Source organism: Ochotona curzoniae, unplaced genomic scaffold (assembly GCF_017591425.1).
Source record: "Ochotona curzoniae isolate NIBS_2020 unplaced genomic scaffold, NIBS_Ocur_1.0 contig_883, whole genome shotgun sequence".
In the NCBI taxonomy this organism is placed as follows: Eukaryota; Metazoa; Chordata; class Mammalia; order Lagomorpha; family Ochotonidae; genus Ochotona; species Ochotona curzoniae.
In genome coordinates this window covers 50,889,481-50,902,724 of record NW_024466599.1, presented here as the reverse complement: position 1 = coordinate 50,902,724, position 13,244 = coordinate 50,889,481, and the positions used below count along the sequence as shown (strand labels likewise).

The 13,244-nt window shown below is 44.7% G+C and overlaps 1 protein-coding gene across 1 annotated transcript in view; it reads right to left on the bottom strand.

The window, feature by feature from the left end:
• Positions 1 to 13,244, bottom strand: part of ACOXL (acyl-CoA oxidase like) — a 284,350-nt gene that overhangs the window by 134,993 nt on the left and 136,113 nt on the right. Inside the window, 1 exon segment of the mRNA XM_040993353.1 lies at positions 8,097 to 8,250. Within this exon segment, the coding sequence (XP_040849287.1) occupies positions 8,097 to 8,250 (154 nt within the window).

Sequence of the window (13,244 nt, the reverse complement as noted above, 5' to 3'; positions counted from 1 at the left end):
CTGCCCCACACACAATCTTATCCAGCTGGACCCAGAATCTCCAGACTTAGAAATCCTCCACCCGCACCAGCATTAGCTCCACATGGCCCAGGCCCAGCCAGAATTTTTTTTTGGCTCTACTCTTTTGAAGGAGTTGGATGGGGAGTGAAATGGCCTCTGATGGAGTAGATGTGAGTCAGGCTGACCTTCTTGTCTGTTTTGAAAGCTGCATGCCCAGAGCACTGCTGTGAAGAGCTCAGTATCTAAACACCATCATCTTTGTTCCGGGAAACAGTAATGCTGCAGCACGCAGGATGAACAGGGTGGCCCTTAAGTGACTGTCCCTCCTCTGCACCACATCACTCGGGATACTCTGTTCCAGGAGAGTTTGCTCCTTCCCCTACCCCTTGGGGATGAGCAGGTAGCACCCACCTCCCATGCTTAGGAATGTCTGGGTCTTTGTATTATGTTTTCTAACAATTCCTCTGGGTCTGCTCACCAGCAGGTACTCCTGAGTGCATTCAGCAGCTGTATTCAGGATGGCTCTGCCCTCCCTGGGAGGCACCCGGGCCATGTGGGACCACGCATGTGTCAGCAGCACCAGCGGGATCCCTGGCCCAGGCTGGATAGACTCCTTCAAGCGTGGAACAAGAGTTTGGGCTCCAGCACACAGACTTTGTGAGATCTCCTTGGGATTCCCACAACTCTACTTTGTTTATTTCAGGCCCTGATTCTGTTCCAAAGGTTGGTGGATGGCAGATAAATGAGGTGGTGTTGGATGTCCCTGAGGAGTCGGTCTTGGGACGAAGTCTATGGAATAAGCAGGGAACTCAACATCACCAACTTTCTTTTTTAAATCTGCAAGCACTTGCAGTCGTTTCCGTGTTCTCTTATGCAATCCTCAAGCATCATCACTCAATCCTCGTCCAGCTGGTTTGCATCTGCAAACGGCAAACAGCAGCTCCATGTCTAACTTGAAAGGAAGGTCAAGGCATGTTTGCTGATAACCTTATCATCAGGCTGGATCGCAGATCTCTTCTGAGACTTCACGCTGCCCCAGTGCTGTACAGATATCTCTTCCCTTCTACGTGCTACTTGGGAATACATCCAGGAGCTACGGTGCATCCAGGAAAATCAGTAGCTCTCTACAAATGGGGACAAGGCCATAAAGCCCGGCTGTGGAGATTGCAAGGGCAGAGGGCACAGTCCCAAGAATGGTACCTTCCACTGGTATCAGGAGGGACACATGGAGGAGGGCGCATGTCTGACCCTAAGCATCCAGGTACAGGAAGCATAGAAGGTCTCTGTGAAGGTCTGGTTTTGCAAGGCAAAGCCAGCAGCTGGGGCTCAAGCTACAGCTGTGCTCCAGCAGAAGAATAGGAACTTTATATTGGGTTCATCCCCAAGGCCTCAGAGTACATTTGTTGAGAATGTGACTTGCCTTGGTGATCCAAAACTGCACCACCAGGATCCACAATGAGGAGGGCAGCCCATGTGTCCAGTGGGTCATGATGGGAGAATGGGTAATGAGAAGGGAAGAGAGTTACTATCCTTCAGGGTAATCTGTTATTATAGTCAGAAAATAGGAGACAGAAGGAGAACTAAGTTTTTATCAAGTGCCTACCACACACAGGCATGCATCACCTCATGTTTCAGCCTGCCAGACTGCATTCGAAGGCCTCCCCTAAGACTGCATCACAAAACATCTGTAGAAAGGCATTCTGTGCCAGCCACAGATTTGAACCTGTTGGGGATGCCAGTGTCATAAAGCGGTGATTTAACCTTCTATGCCATAGGTCAGCTCACTTTAGTTTCTCCTGTAGTAAAGATTTGGCGGCAACAAATCCTTCCAACTTGCAAAATTCTGGAAAGGTCTTTATGATTCTCTTGTGGATCTAGAAGTTTAGATTGATTTCTTTTCCTTTCAAGATGTCCCCTTGTCTTCTCCCTTGTCTTTTTCCAGTAAGACATCTGCTGTCATTCTTGTCTGTGTTCTGTTCCATGTAATATGTCTTCTTTCCTCAGGCTGTGGATATTGAGGGAGTTCAGACCGGTTCACAATGGGAAGGCCCAGTTTCATCTCCCGTGTTACTACCAGGCACTGTTTCCTTCTAACAGGCAACTCCTCCCTCTGCCCCTCACACACATGGCAGGCTGAGACTCAGTTGAATCTTCCAGGAGGATCTGTTACTCATTTCTGAGTTCTGTATCCATCTAACGCTTTTCCATCTGCTCTTCGACCCTGAGAACTCTACACACTTGGATTTTTGGACTTTCAGTTACATGTCTTCAATTCAGGGAGCTCTGTCCCAGAATATTAAAATCAGCACACAAAAATCAAAGGCCTTTGTATATACAAACAATTCCACAACTGAGAACAAACTTGTAAAATATGTCCCATGAGAAAAATGCTCGGGTTTTCTAGCTATCAGGAAAACACAATTACAAACCACAATGATGTTCTACCTAACCCCAGTGAAAATGGCCAGTATACAGAAATCAACAAATAATCATTGCTGGCAAGAATATACTCTATTCTAGCATCTAGAAAGATACTCTATTCTACTGTTGGTACAACCGTCATAGAACACAGTAGAGAGATTCCTTAGATTTTTGAAAATAGATCTACCATGGGACTCAGTGAGAGAAAATCACCATATGAATTATGTGTATTTCCATGTTTACAGCAGCTCAATTCACAACAGCTAAGATGTGTATACAAGAAGATGCCCATCAACGGATGACTGGATAAAGAAAATGTGGTCTATATACACTATGGAACACTATTCGGCTATAAAAGGAAAGAAGTCTTATCTTTTTCAACTAAATGAACTCAGTTGGAAACCATGATGCTTGGAGAAATAAGCCAGTCCCCCCAAAGACAAATATCATGCTTTTGCTGATCTTTGACAACTAATACACAGAACACAAAAATTATAATCTCTGTAAGCAAGATTAACATCCTGGAATCTAATTTCTGTTTACACCTTCTGTCTACATTCCTGAGTAATAGTAGGATTTCCACTCATTTTCTTTTTTCTCTACTGACTATGTCATGATATCATTACCCATGGAAGTGCTAAGCCTGTGATTGTGAACCAAAAGGAAAATATTTGGAACAATTTAGGAAAAATATAAGGGGAGAGATAGGGGAAGAGGGAATGGGGGGTGGAACAGCTATGCTTTTAAATCCATATCGTGAAATAATGAAATCTACTCATTTTACATAAAGAAAGAATATAATCAAAAAAAGAGAGAGAAAGAAAACTAGGGTAATCCCAGGGCATGGCCAGCTTATTTTCTCTCTCTCAGAAACCACTGTCCTTGTGGGGAGAGAGGCTGATTCACAGTACTACACAGTAGTTAGGAGCGAGAAAGAGAATACAACATGGTGACTATAATGGCAGTGGACGAGCACTGTACACATTTTTAAGAAGAAGAAAGAATTTTAAGCGTTTTCACCATAAATAAGTGATAACCAGAGAGATGGATATGTTTATCCTAATTTAAACATTGCACAGGGAATGCGAATGCATGCATTAAAACATCATATAGTCCCTCACAGACAGGCAGACTTTTAATGTAAGAAGAGTCTTGGCAGGCAGCTGGACTGGAACTGAAGCGGCCAGGACCTGAGGCCACATTCATATGAGATGCTGCTCCACTGTACCAGCCCCAAGGGTTCTTCTTCTTTATTTTTCTTTAATTTTTTTTTTTTGGTATCAAAATGAACTTTTCCATTTTTCATGAGCTTTTAAAAATAACTTTTATCAGGTTTCAATTTTTGTTGCAAGACAAAGGAAGCAAAAGAAACCAGTGCCCTTTACTGCCTGAGGGTCAGTGTCTTGCAGATTGCTGAGTGTGCATCTGTTGATCAGGATTTAGGGGTTTCCCTCAGGACAGTGAGTCAGCTGCCCGTTACTTCCTCATTAGAAGCTTCTAACATTCCTAAGTCCCTAGCGCAGGACCCCACGGTTCCATGAACTGTGCCCACTCCTCCTGCCCCCTGACCTTCAGCACAGGGAACAGGTACACAGTTCGACACAGGGAGAGAGCTTAGTAATACCCCAGTGATTCTTAATCAGCAGTCATGGGAGCAGTGAAGTGTTGACATGAATTGTGAGAGTTCTAGTGCTATTGTTCACATAATGATCAGATTTTGTGATAATTTTCTTTTTAGTTTAAAAAAATCTCATTTACTCCAGGCTTTATGCACAAAAAGGTGACAGGTGGGGCTGAAAAAGCAGAGATGGAAAAATTAAAGCCTGGCAACAAAGGAGTGAAAAGATTAAAATGTGATCTAATTCCAAAGCTTCGTTTCTATTTGTATTCTCCGTTATTGACTAAGAATGCTCTGGAAGCAGCAAAGTTTTATTCCTGAAGCACTGGTCCTAGCCCCCCAAGTTTGCCCAGATTCCCACAACAGTCCCCCTAAGTCTTCCTCCATGTTATTGAAATTGACCTCTACATGTCATGAAAAACTCATCCATTTGTGCAGGAAAGGAGCCTTGGTGGCAGAGGTTTGCATAGCAGTTCAGCAGCCACGGTGCTGAGGCCAGGAACTCTCACCCAGACCACACTGCAGTGCCCCCAGATCCAAAGTGAGCCAAAGGTGGGGGCCAAGGGAGCGTGTAAGAACCCATCACCTCTTGTATGCATCAATGCTTACATTCAAAGGCCTTTATTGCTCCCATTTTCAAATTCAAAAGCTTCAGTCCCAAAGTGACGTTCCTTGAGAAAACTGAACAATAAGAAGCTTTGGTTCCTGGCAGAACTCGCCCCATGAGCTAGGCTAGCCCACGTGTTCACCTGCAGCTCTGGCTTCTCTTTATCACCACAGACAATCTGCTAACCTGTATCTATTTCTCAGCCATAGACAGCAAGACTCTTTCTGTTGGATCAGCAAGTCTGGGCTGCGTTTAGCAAACAGTAGGCTGGGATACACCAGCAGTCACAAAATCAGTTGAATGCACCAGAACAGACTTAAAATGACACAAAGTAGAAAGAAACTGCTGGAGGACATCACGTGAATAGTGCTAGCTCTGTCTTACAAAGTTTCCTTATTTAATCTCAGTTATGTATGTCTGTAAATACTGGGGTATAATTTTAAAGTCTACCTTTGACTTTAAGTCCTGATCAAAAGAATGGTAAAACTACTACTTCTGGACCTATTTACCATTCTGTGTTTAGCTTCAGGTGGAAGGGGAAGCTGGTATAACCTTGTTGACAATACCAATATTATTAAATACTTGATCGCAAGAGAACAATCATAGGAACACAAAAACAAACTGTAGAATGTTTCATATAATGTCACTGCTAGTCATGAAAGATATTCACATGACCTGAAAGATTGGTTGAATACTTACTGTATACCAGCTATGAAAACTTTACTGCACAAGCTTATGTTGTGGTTTGGTGCATTAGGCCTCTGCCTAGAGTACTAACACCTCATATGGCCACCTGTTCAAATTCCAATGCTCCACTTTCAATCCACCTCCCTGCTGTTGCACCTGGGAAAGCAGCAGACAATGGTCTAAGCGCTTGAACATCTGTACCCCATGAGGGTGACCAAGACGGGATTCCTGCCTCCCGGTTTCAGCCTAGCCCAATTCTGCTCATTGCAGATATCTGGGGAGTGAGCCATCGTATGGAAGACATCTTTTTTCTGTAAGATTCTATGGACAGTATCAATGTTTCTTTCCACACTTCAGTCCCCAAAAGTGATAAAGCTATATGTTTCAAAGTCTTCAGAGTAAAACTGTAACGAGTCAATAAAAGACCAACGAGGTCAAGTTTTATGGATTAGTTTCAAATTTCAAAGGAAAAAAAACAGATGCACTCTCCATTCCATAGAGAACTGTGAGCAGGTACTGGCGCCCAGAAGTCCAGTTGGACAGGAGGAACAACTCCTCGTATCTAAAGCCCAGGATGGTAATGGTGGTTGACAACAATTGTGCATTTCGAAAGTGTTAGCAGAGAGAACTTGGGATGTGCCCAGCACAAAAGAGAAATGTCTATAATGATGGCTATGTTAGTTACCCTGATCTGACCCATACACACTGGATATAAACATTGAAATGTCACATTGTAGCCCACAAAGATGTGTGTTGGGGGGGGTGATTTTAGCTTAAACATAAAAAGAATCTCAGAGTCTTCTGAACAGGAACACCGCCTTCAGATTCTTGGTGTCAGAATGAATGAAATCTTGAGGCATTTAGTCTGTATCCCCAGAGAGCTCAAGACTTTCCCTGGGAAGCAGCAGGGCTCAGTGGATTCCAGGGTTGGGTGCCTGCCTGGAAGAGCTACCCACAGTGGAACCCTGGAGGCTACTTACTCATCACATCTCCTTTCTAATTTCCTGGGAAGAGGGCTCTGCTCTGTACTGCAGGGTGATCCTAGGCAGCAAAGAACAGCAGGACCTGGCAGGTGCACAGGCCACAGGGTAAGGTGGCCCTGTTTGGGCTCAGGATGGACTGAGAGAGAACACAGCCCTGCAGAATGCACACTGGGGCCAAAAATGATGACTGGGTGGGGCAGAAAACCCTCTCCATATAGGGAGGTAAGAAACTGATGCCTAGGAGAGGCTGCCACTGGGCATGCAGCCCATAAGACGCACCAAGGGAATGAGCCCCGGCAGAGAGCCAAGACTGGAGCACCACCAGTGGCGCAGAGTGGACCCTCACACGGAGCCGCCCAGTAGGGATGCACATCTCTACCTAGCTCAGTGTTCCCAGTATTGTCCAACCCTCTTCTCTAGGGGCTGAGAGCTGACTCCAAGTCTTGCCTCCGACCTTCTGACCTAACCCTGGAATCTGTGGGTTCTGTTCTTAGCTGCCACCAACCTGCTAGTTGGAAGGGGCAGTCACCTTCCTGGATGTCTAGGTGGAAACCAGCAACCTGGCAGGGTGCTCCCTGGCTCAGCAGGCTGCTAAGAAAGGCTGTGAGCAGTCATTGTCATGACTGTCCCTGAGGACCTGGTCTTCAGGCCCAGCTGCACCCCTGGCCAGCTGTCTTGATTCTGTCTTTCCCTTGTGAATCCACACAACAACCCCAGAGGAACCATCACCCTGGTGGATACAGCTGCACTTGGGCACCTTCAGAGACATGGTCACACTGGGTTTCAGCTGAGTGGACACCATGGCTCATATGTAAGAGGCCCTCATGGTCAGCCCCTCTTGACCTGTTTCCTCTCCCATGCGCATGGCATCCCTGCCTCTGACCAAGACAGCAGGATGCCAGGCTTCCTGGAAACTCATTCTGCCTCTTCAAATTTTCCATGGCTGCCCCTGATTAGCTTGTGATCTCTTCCTCACTCAGGCTAAGCCTCTTCATCCTCCCATTTAGGTCCAGGTCTACTGTTTTCAGGCAGATTTTCAACGGGGTTGAGCATGAAATTCAGACCAAAGGCCCAATATGGCCTCCCTCCTTCCATCCTCCTCAGGAAGGTGTCTGGAGCCCCCAATAGCTGCTGCATCTGCCCACACTGGCATAAAGAGGGGAATTCCTGGGAGGTCATAGATGTCTGGGCTGAACCCTAACTGCCATGCCAGCTGATGCTTGCATGTCCTGCCCCCAGACCCAATGCTCAGGGTCACTGTCCTGCCGGTGCCTGTCCTCTCAGAAAGGGGAATTGAGCATAGATCCGAGTTGTCCTTGGATTTTCCCTTCCTTCCCCAAAGATTAACACTGGGCTTCCTCATACCTTGTACCCTACATTGCATACTCCTGGTGGCCAGCAGGATACACCATGCAGTCCCTGCATGCTCTACCTTCTGTCCCCTTGTCAGCTGTGGGAATGCATGGGGGGTCAATCTCACTGTTCTCCCCAATGGATTAAAGCAGTGGAGCAGAGGTTTGTTCGTAGGGGCCTCAGCAGTCCTGTGCCATACATCAATCACCATCACCAAGTGTAATGATAACTTCAGAGCCTCTGTGAGCCAGGCACTGCAAGCTGAGCACTGTACAAATAAGGTCTCTATCAATCATGGCAGGGTCCAAGGACATACACAGCAAGGCCAAGGACTGAGGTACTCAGAGACCCAAGATCACCATGGAGCTCCCCTAACACACACAGTACAATGGGGACCCATTGGGCCTGTCTGGCTTTGGGGGCTTACCATGCCTCCGGTGCACTCCCGGCAGTGCTGCAGGCAGCTGATGGTCTCCCACGTACTGTAGGCCTTCAGCCCCGCCACCAGAGCCTGCAGTGAACGACTGCTGACCAGCTCCTTCCCCCGGAAGATATCCTCATCCAGGAGGTTTCCAGCGTACCTGCAAGACAAAGAAGGGCACTGTGGTGGATGGATGGATGTCACACAGCAGGGTGCAGTGCAGAAGGAATATGCCAGGAAACAACAGCGGAGGTTCCACGTCCACAGTGGACCTCAAGGCCAAAACGCCCCTACCACAGTCAGCAAAAGGGCGTCATGATGACATCCACAACCCTGTGTCTCCACCATTCTCCCCCCTCTTGAAAGCTCATCCTTCATCTGTTGGGGTTTACTTTTCTGCTGGTTCATTTATAAGCCTCAGGGCTAGGCACCTTTTGGATTTCTTTTGGTCCACAGTTTTGGGATCATCTTCCAAGTTATTTTCTTAGTAGTCACATATCCCAATGATTTCCCATGTCTCTTGTGTTTGTCATGCTTTTTCACACTAGTGTTGAGAATTCTGAAATGGACTGGCCAAAAGCAGAGGAATCGCCCCTAAACACGTCCACATCCTTGTCCCTGTGAGCTATGAATAAATGACAGCATATGGCAAAGGGGACTTTGCAGGTGTGAGTCATTTAGGGAATATTTGGACCTGGGCCAAATATATACAGGGCCCTCTAGACCCATGGGTCCTTATCAGGGAGTGGGGAGTCTTGTGGGTACACACAGGTCCTGATGAGGGACGAGAAGACAGGCAACAGCAATGGGAAAAATGAATGCAATCAGTGTGAAGCAGCCTGAGAAACAGCCAGCTGACCATTGGTGGCCTGGAAGGTGGAAGGAATGCTTGGCATGTAAGGATCCCACCCCTGGAAACCAGAACACGCAAGCCCAGAATCTTCCTGAGTTTCCATGAGGAAGATACCTTCCTTCAGACCAATGAGACTCATATTGGATTTCCGACTTGCAGAATTGTAGGATAAAAAGTTTGGGCTATTGGGCCTGACACTATGGCTCGATGGCTAAATCCTCACCTTGCAAGCATCAGGATCCCATATGGGTACCAGTTTGTTTCCCAACTGTTCCACTTCTCATCCAGTTCCCTGCTCATGGCCTGGGATAGCAGTTTGTGCTATTTTAAGCCACCAGGGCCATGGCAATGAGTGACAGCAGCAACCAGAGAGGAGTATAATTTGAGACAGTTTCTGTCTTCCTCCATTCTTCAGCCACCCATAAGAACAAGTGCCACACAGTACATGACGATGTTTGCGGTTCTCCTCTCACTCTTCTCCCCATCAACTCTCATTTTCTTCCTTCTTGATTTTCAAACTATTAAAGCTAGGCACTATAGTCAAAGGGAGTTGACATGCTGAGGTAAGAAACTCCTTCCAGACACTTTAAACTCATCGGAAGAGTCCAAGGAGGTACCCGGGCATGTGGCTTCATGGGACCATGTCTTGAGCTGAAGCCCCCGAGACTGGAGAGTGACAGCAGTACAGCTGTGCGAGGGATGACTCACTATTCATCCACTAAGTATCATCTACCCACATGGTGACCAGTGGTTCCCAACGTGGTACGGTTTGACTAGGGATTTTGTCACTTTTTCAACAGTGCAAAAGTAATAGACATGCACTGGAAATCACAGCTACCATTTTGAATTTGGCCTTTTCCCAGCCTAGCGATGTGGGGAGATACTCTATCATGACACTGACCAGCAGCAGCAGCAGCAGCAGCAGGAAAACTCCCAGGCAGACCAACAGGGAGGAAGAGAAACAGCCGACACCAAGCAGTGTCTGTATTTCATCATGTCTGCAACATGCCTGTGTGTGTGGGGGGGGGCATATGCAATGCCTTATAAATTAGGCTTTGGGTTAAATGACTGTGCCCAACTTTAGGATAACATATCTCAGTGCATTGAAGGTTCTTTAAGCTCAGCTGTGATATTTGGTAGGCTAGCTGTATCGAAAGAACTTGAGAGTGAAGGTGTTTTCCTCTTACAATGGTTTTCTCAAGGCACAATTCCCTTGAGAGTTGGGGAGTAGCTGAATCGGGGTTTTCTCCTCTAAAATGCCAATATGATAAATAATACAGATTGGCTTTCAAATATGAAACGAATATAACATTCCTGGGATAAGCACCACTGGTCATAGTGCATTATGATTTTTATAGTTTAAATAGCAATCTCCTGATAGTTTGTTTATAAGGAATAGTGCACTCTTAATATCTTCATCTGGTGATTAGTAGCAGGATTATTTCTAAAATGGGCTGGAAGATTTGTCCCTTCTTTATTTTTTCAATGTATAAATTGGTAACTTTCATTTCTCAAACATTTGATGAATTTTGCCAATGATGCTAAATTGGATATTCATGTTTTCTATTACTTTTTGACTCAGTCTGGTCATATATATCTTTCAAGAAATTTGTCTGCTTTATGCATACTATCAAATGTATGGTTGTTACACTTTTGTCATTATGTAAGTAATAACACTATTAAATTTTATCCTTTTATTGTAAGCTCTCTAGTGATGTCTCCTCATTAATCCCACGTACTCTTCTTTATCTCCTTTTTATTTTTAATCCATCTTTTGATTGATGTAAACTATATCAGTTTTATCTATATTTTGAAAGTGAAAAAAAAAACGTTTTGGCTTAAGTATTTTTTCCTCTATTGTCTGATCATTTCTTATTTTACTGTCTTTTGTTTGTCTTGTTTTAAAAAGCTTCCCACTGTACAAATGCTTGCAGCAGCCAAAGTCAAGATCCAGAAAGGCATGGCTGGCAGGGACCCAACTACGTAGGCTCTCACTGCTGCCTCCCGTGGTCGGCGCCAGCACCAGCAGGAATAAAGCACTGGAGCTGGGACCGGAACCCAAGAATTTCAAAAGTGAACGCCTCAGGCAACACTCTAATTGCTGGTCTTAATGTCCTCCCTCTTTCCTTGTTGAATTCTACTTTCACTTTTATTATTCCTTCCACTTATTTTGGGCTTCACTTGTTCCTATTCTACTCATTTCTTTTTTTTTTTTTATTGTTGCTTACACTGTATTATGTAGTACAGTTTTATAGGCGCTGGGGATTCCCCCCACCCCTCCCCATATCCCTCCCCCCATGGTGGATTCCTCCACCTTGCTGCATAACCATAGTTCAAGTTCAGTTGAGATTCATTGCTTGCAAACACATGCCTAGCATAAAGTTCAGCGTCTTATTGTCCAGATAAGTTCAGTGGCCTCCTGGGGAGACCTTCTATGGTCTGAAGATAGGTCTAACAGAGTAAAGATCCGGTCGGTTAAAAGCCCCAACAAGGCCTCAGTATCAATATACAACATTATGGAATTAATTGACATAGTATTGGGTAAACAATATGTTAAAAATAATGCAAGTTCCATTCTTCGAAACATCTGGGTTGAGACAGCATCAATGACACGTTCAAAAAATAACAAACAACCAAACAATAAATTACAGGTTAAATCAAGGCAAACATGTGGTATCTAATCTTTTGGGATTCGCTCATTTCCCTTAGCATTATAGTTTCCAGTTGTGCCCATTTAGCCACAAAGAACTGCATTTTGTTTTTTTTAATAGCTGAGTAGTATTCCATGGAGTAGATGAACCAAAGCTTTCTTATCCAATCTTCTGCTGATGGGCATTTCGGTTGCTTCCATGTTTTTGCAATTACTGATTGTGCTGCAATGAACATAGGGATGCATGTTGGTTTGTCGTAAATCAGGTGTTTTGGATATATTCCTAGGAGTGCTATTGCTGGGTCATATGGCATGCAGATTCCGAGTTGTTTGAGTGTTCTCCAGACTGATTTCCATAAAGGCTGTACCAATTTGCAGCTCCACCAGCAGTGGAGTAGGGTTCCCTTTTCCCCGCATCCTCGCCAGCAAGCGTCGTTGGTGTTCTTGTTTATGTGGGCCAATCTTACTGGTGTTAGGTGGTACCTCATCGATGTTTTAATTTGGATTTCCCTTATTGCTAGGGAGCTGGAACAATTTTTCATATGTTTGTTTGCCATTTGGACTTGTTCCTTTGTGAAATGTTTGCCCATTTCCCTTGCCCATTTCTTGAGTGGCTTGTTTGTTTTGGTTTTTTGGTTGTTTTGAAGTTCTTTGTATATCCTGGAAATTAGCCCCCTATCGCCTATATCGTGTGCAAAGATCTTCTCCCACTCTGTGGGTTGCTTTTTTACTTTGTTGATTGTTTCCCTTGCTGTACAGAAGCTTCTTAGTTTGATGAGGTCCCATTTGTTTATTCTGTTCTCAACTGCTATTGCTTTTGGTGTCCTTCTTAGAAAGCCGGAACCTACTCCTAGGTCTTGCAGTGTATTTCCTACATTTTCTTGCAAGAGTTTGAAGGTTTCTGGATGTAGGTTTAGGTCTTTTATCCATGTAGATTGGATCTTAGTGTATGGTGATAGATGTGGGTCTATCCTTTTGTTTCTACAGGCTATCAGCCAGTTGTCCCAACAACATTTACTAAAGAGGCCTTCCCACTTGCTTGAGCTATCATTGGTCTTTTTGTCAAAGATTAATTGGCTGTATTTGTGTGGGTTCCCTTTTGGTGCTTCTATTCTATTCCATTGATCTTCCTTTCTGTCTTTGTGCCAGTACCAGGCTGTTTTGATAACCACTGCTCTATAGTATGTCCAGAGGTCCGGGATTGTGATTCCCCCTGCTAACCTCTTATTTTTCAGGATGGTTCTAGCTATTCGTGGTTTTTTGTGTTTCCAGATGAACTTTTGAATCATTGTATCCAGTTCCGTGAAGAATGTTTTGGGCAATTTGATTGGAATTGCGTTGAAAATGTATATTGCTTGTGGTAGTATAGACATTTTAATGATATTGATTTTGCCTATCCAGGAGCACGGGATGTTATTCCATCTTTTGAGGTCTTGTTCAATTTCCTTTTTAAATAGTTTGTAGTTTTCTTCGAATAGGTCTCCTACACTTTTGGTTAGATTTATTCCCAAATACTTCATACTTCTCTCTGCTATTTTGAATGGTATCCTGTTGGTTAGATCTTCTTCCATCTTGGTGTTATTTGCATACACTATGGCTGTTGATTTTCGTTCGTTAATTTTGTACCCTGCCACTCTGCCAAACTCTCGTA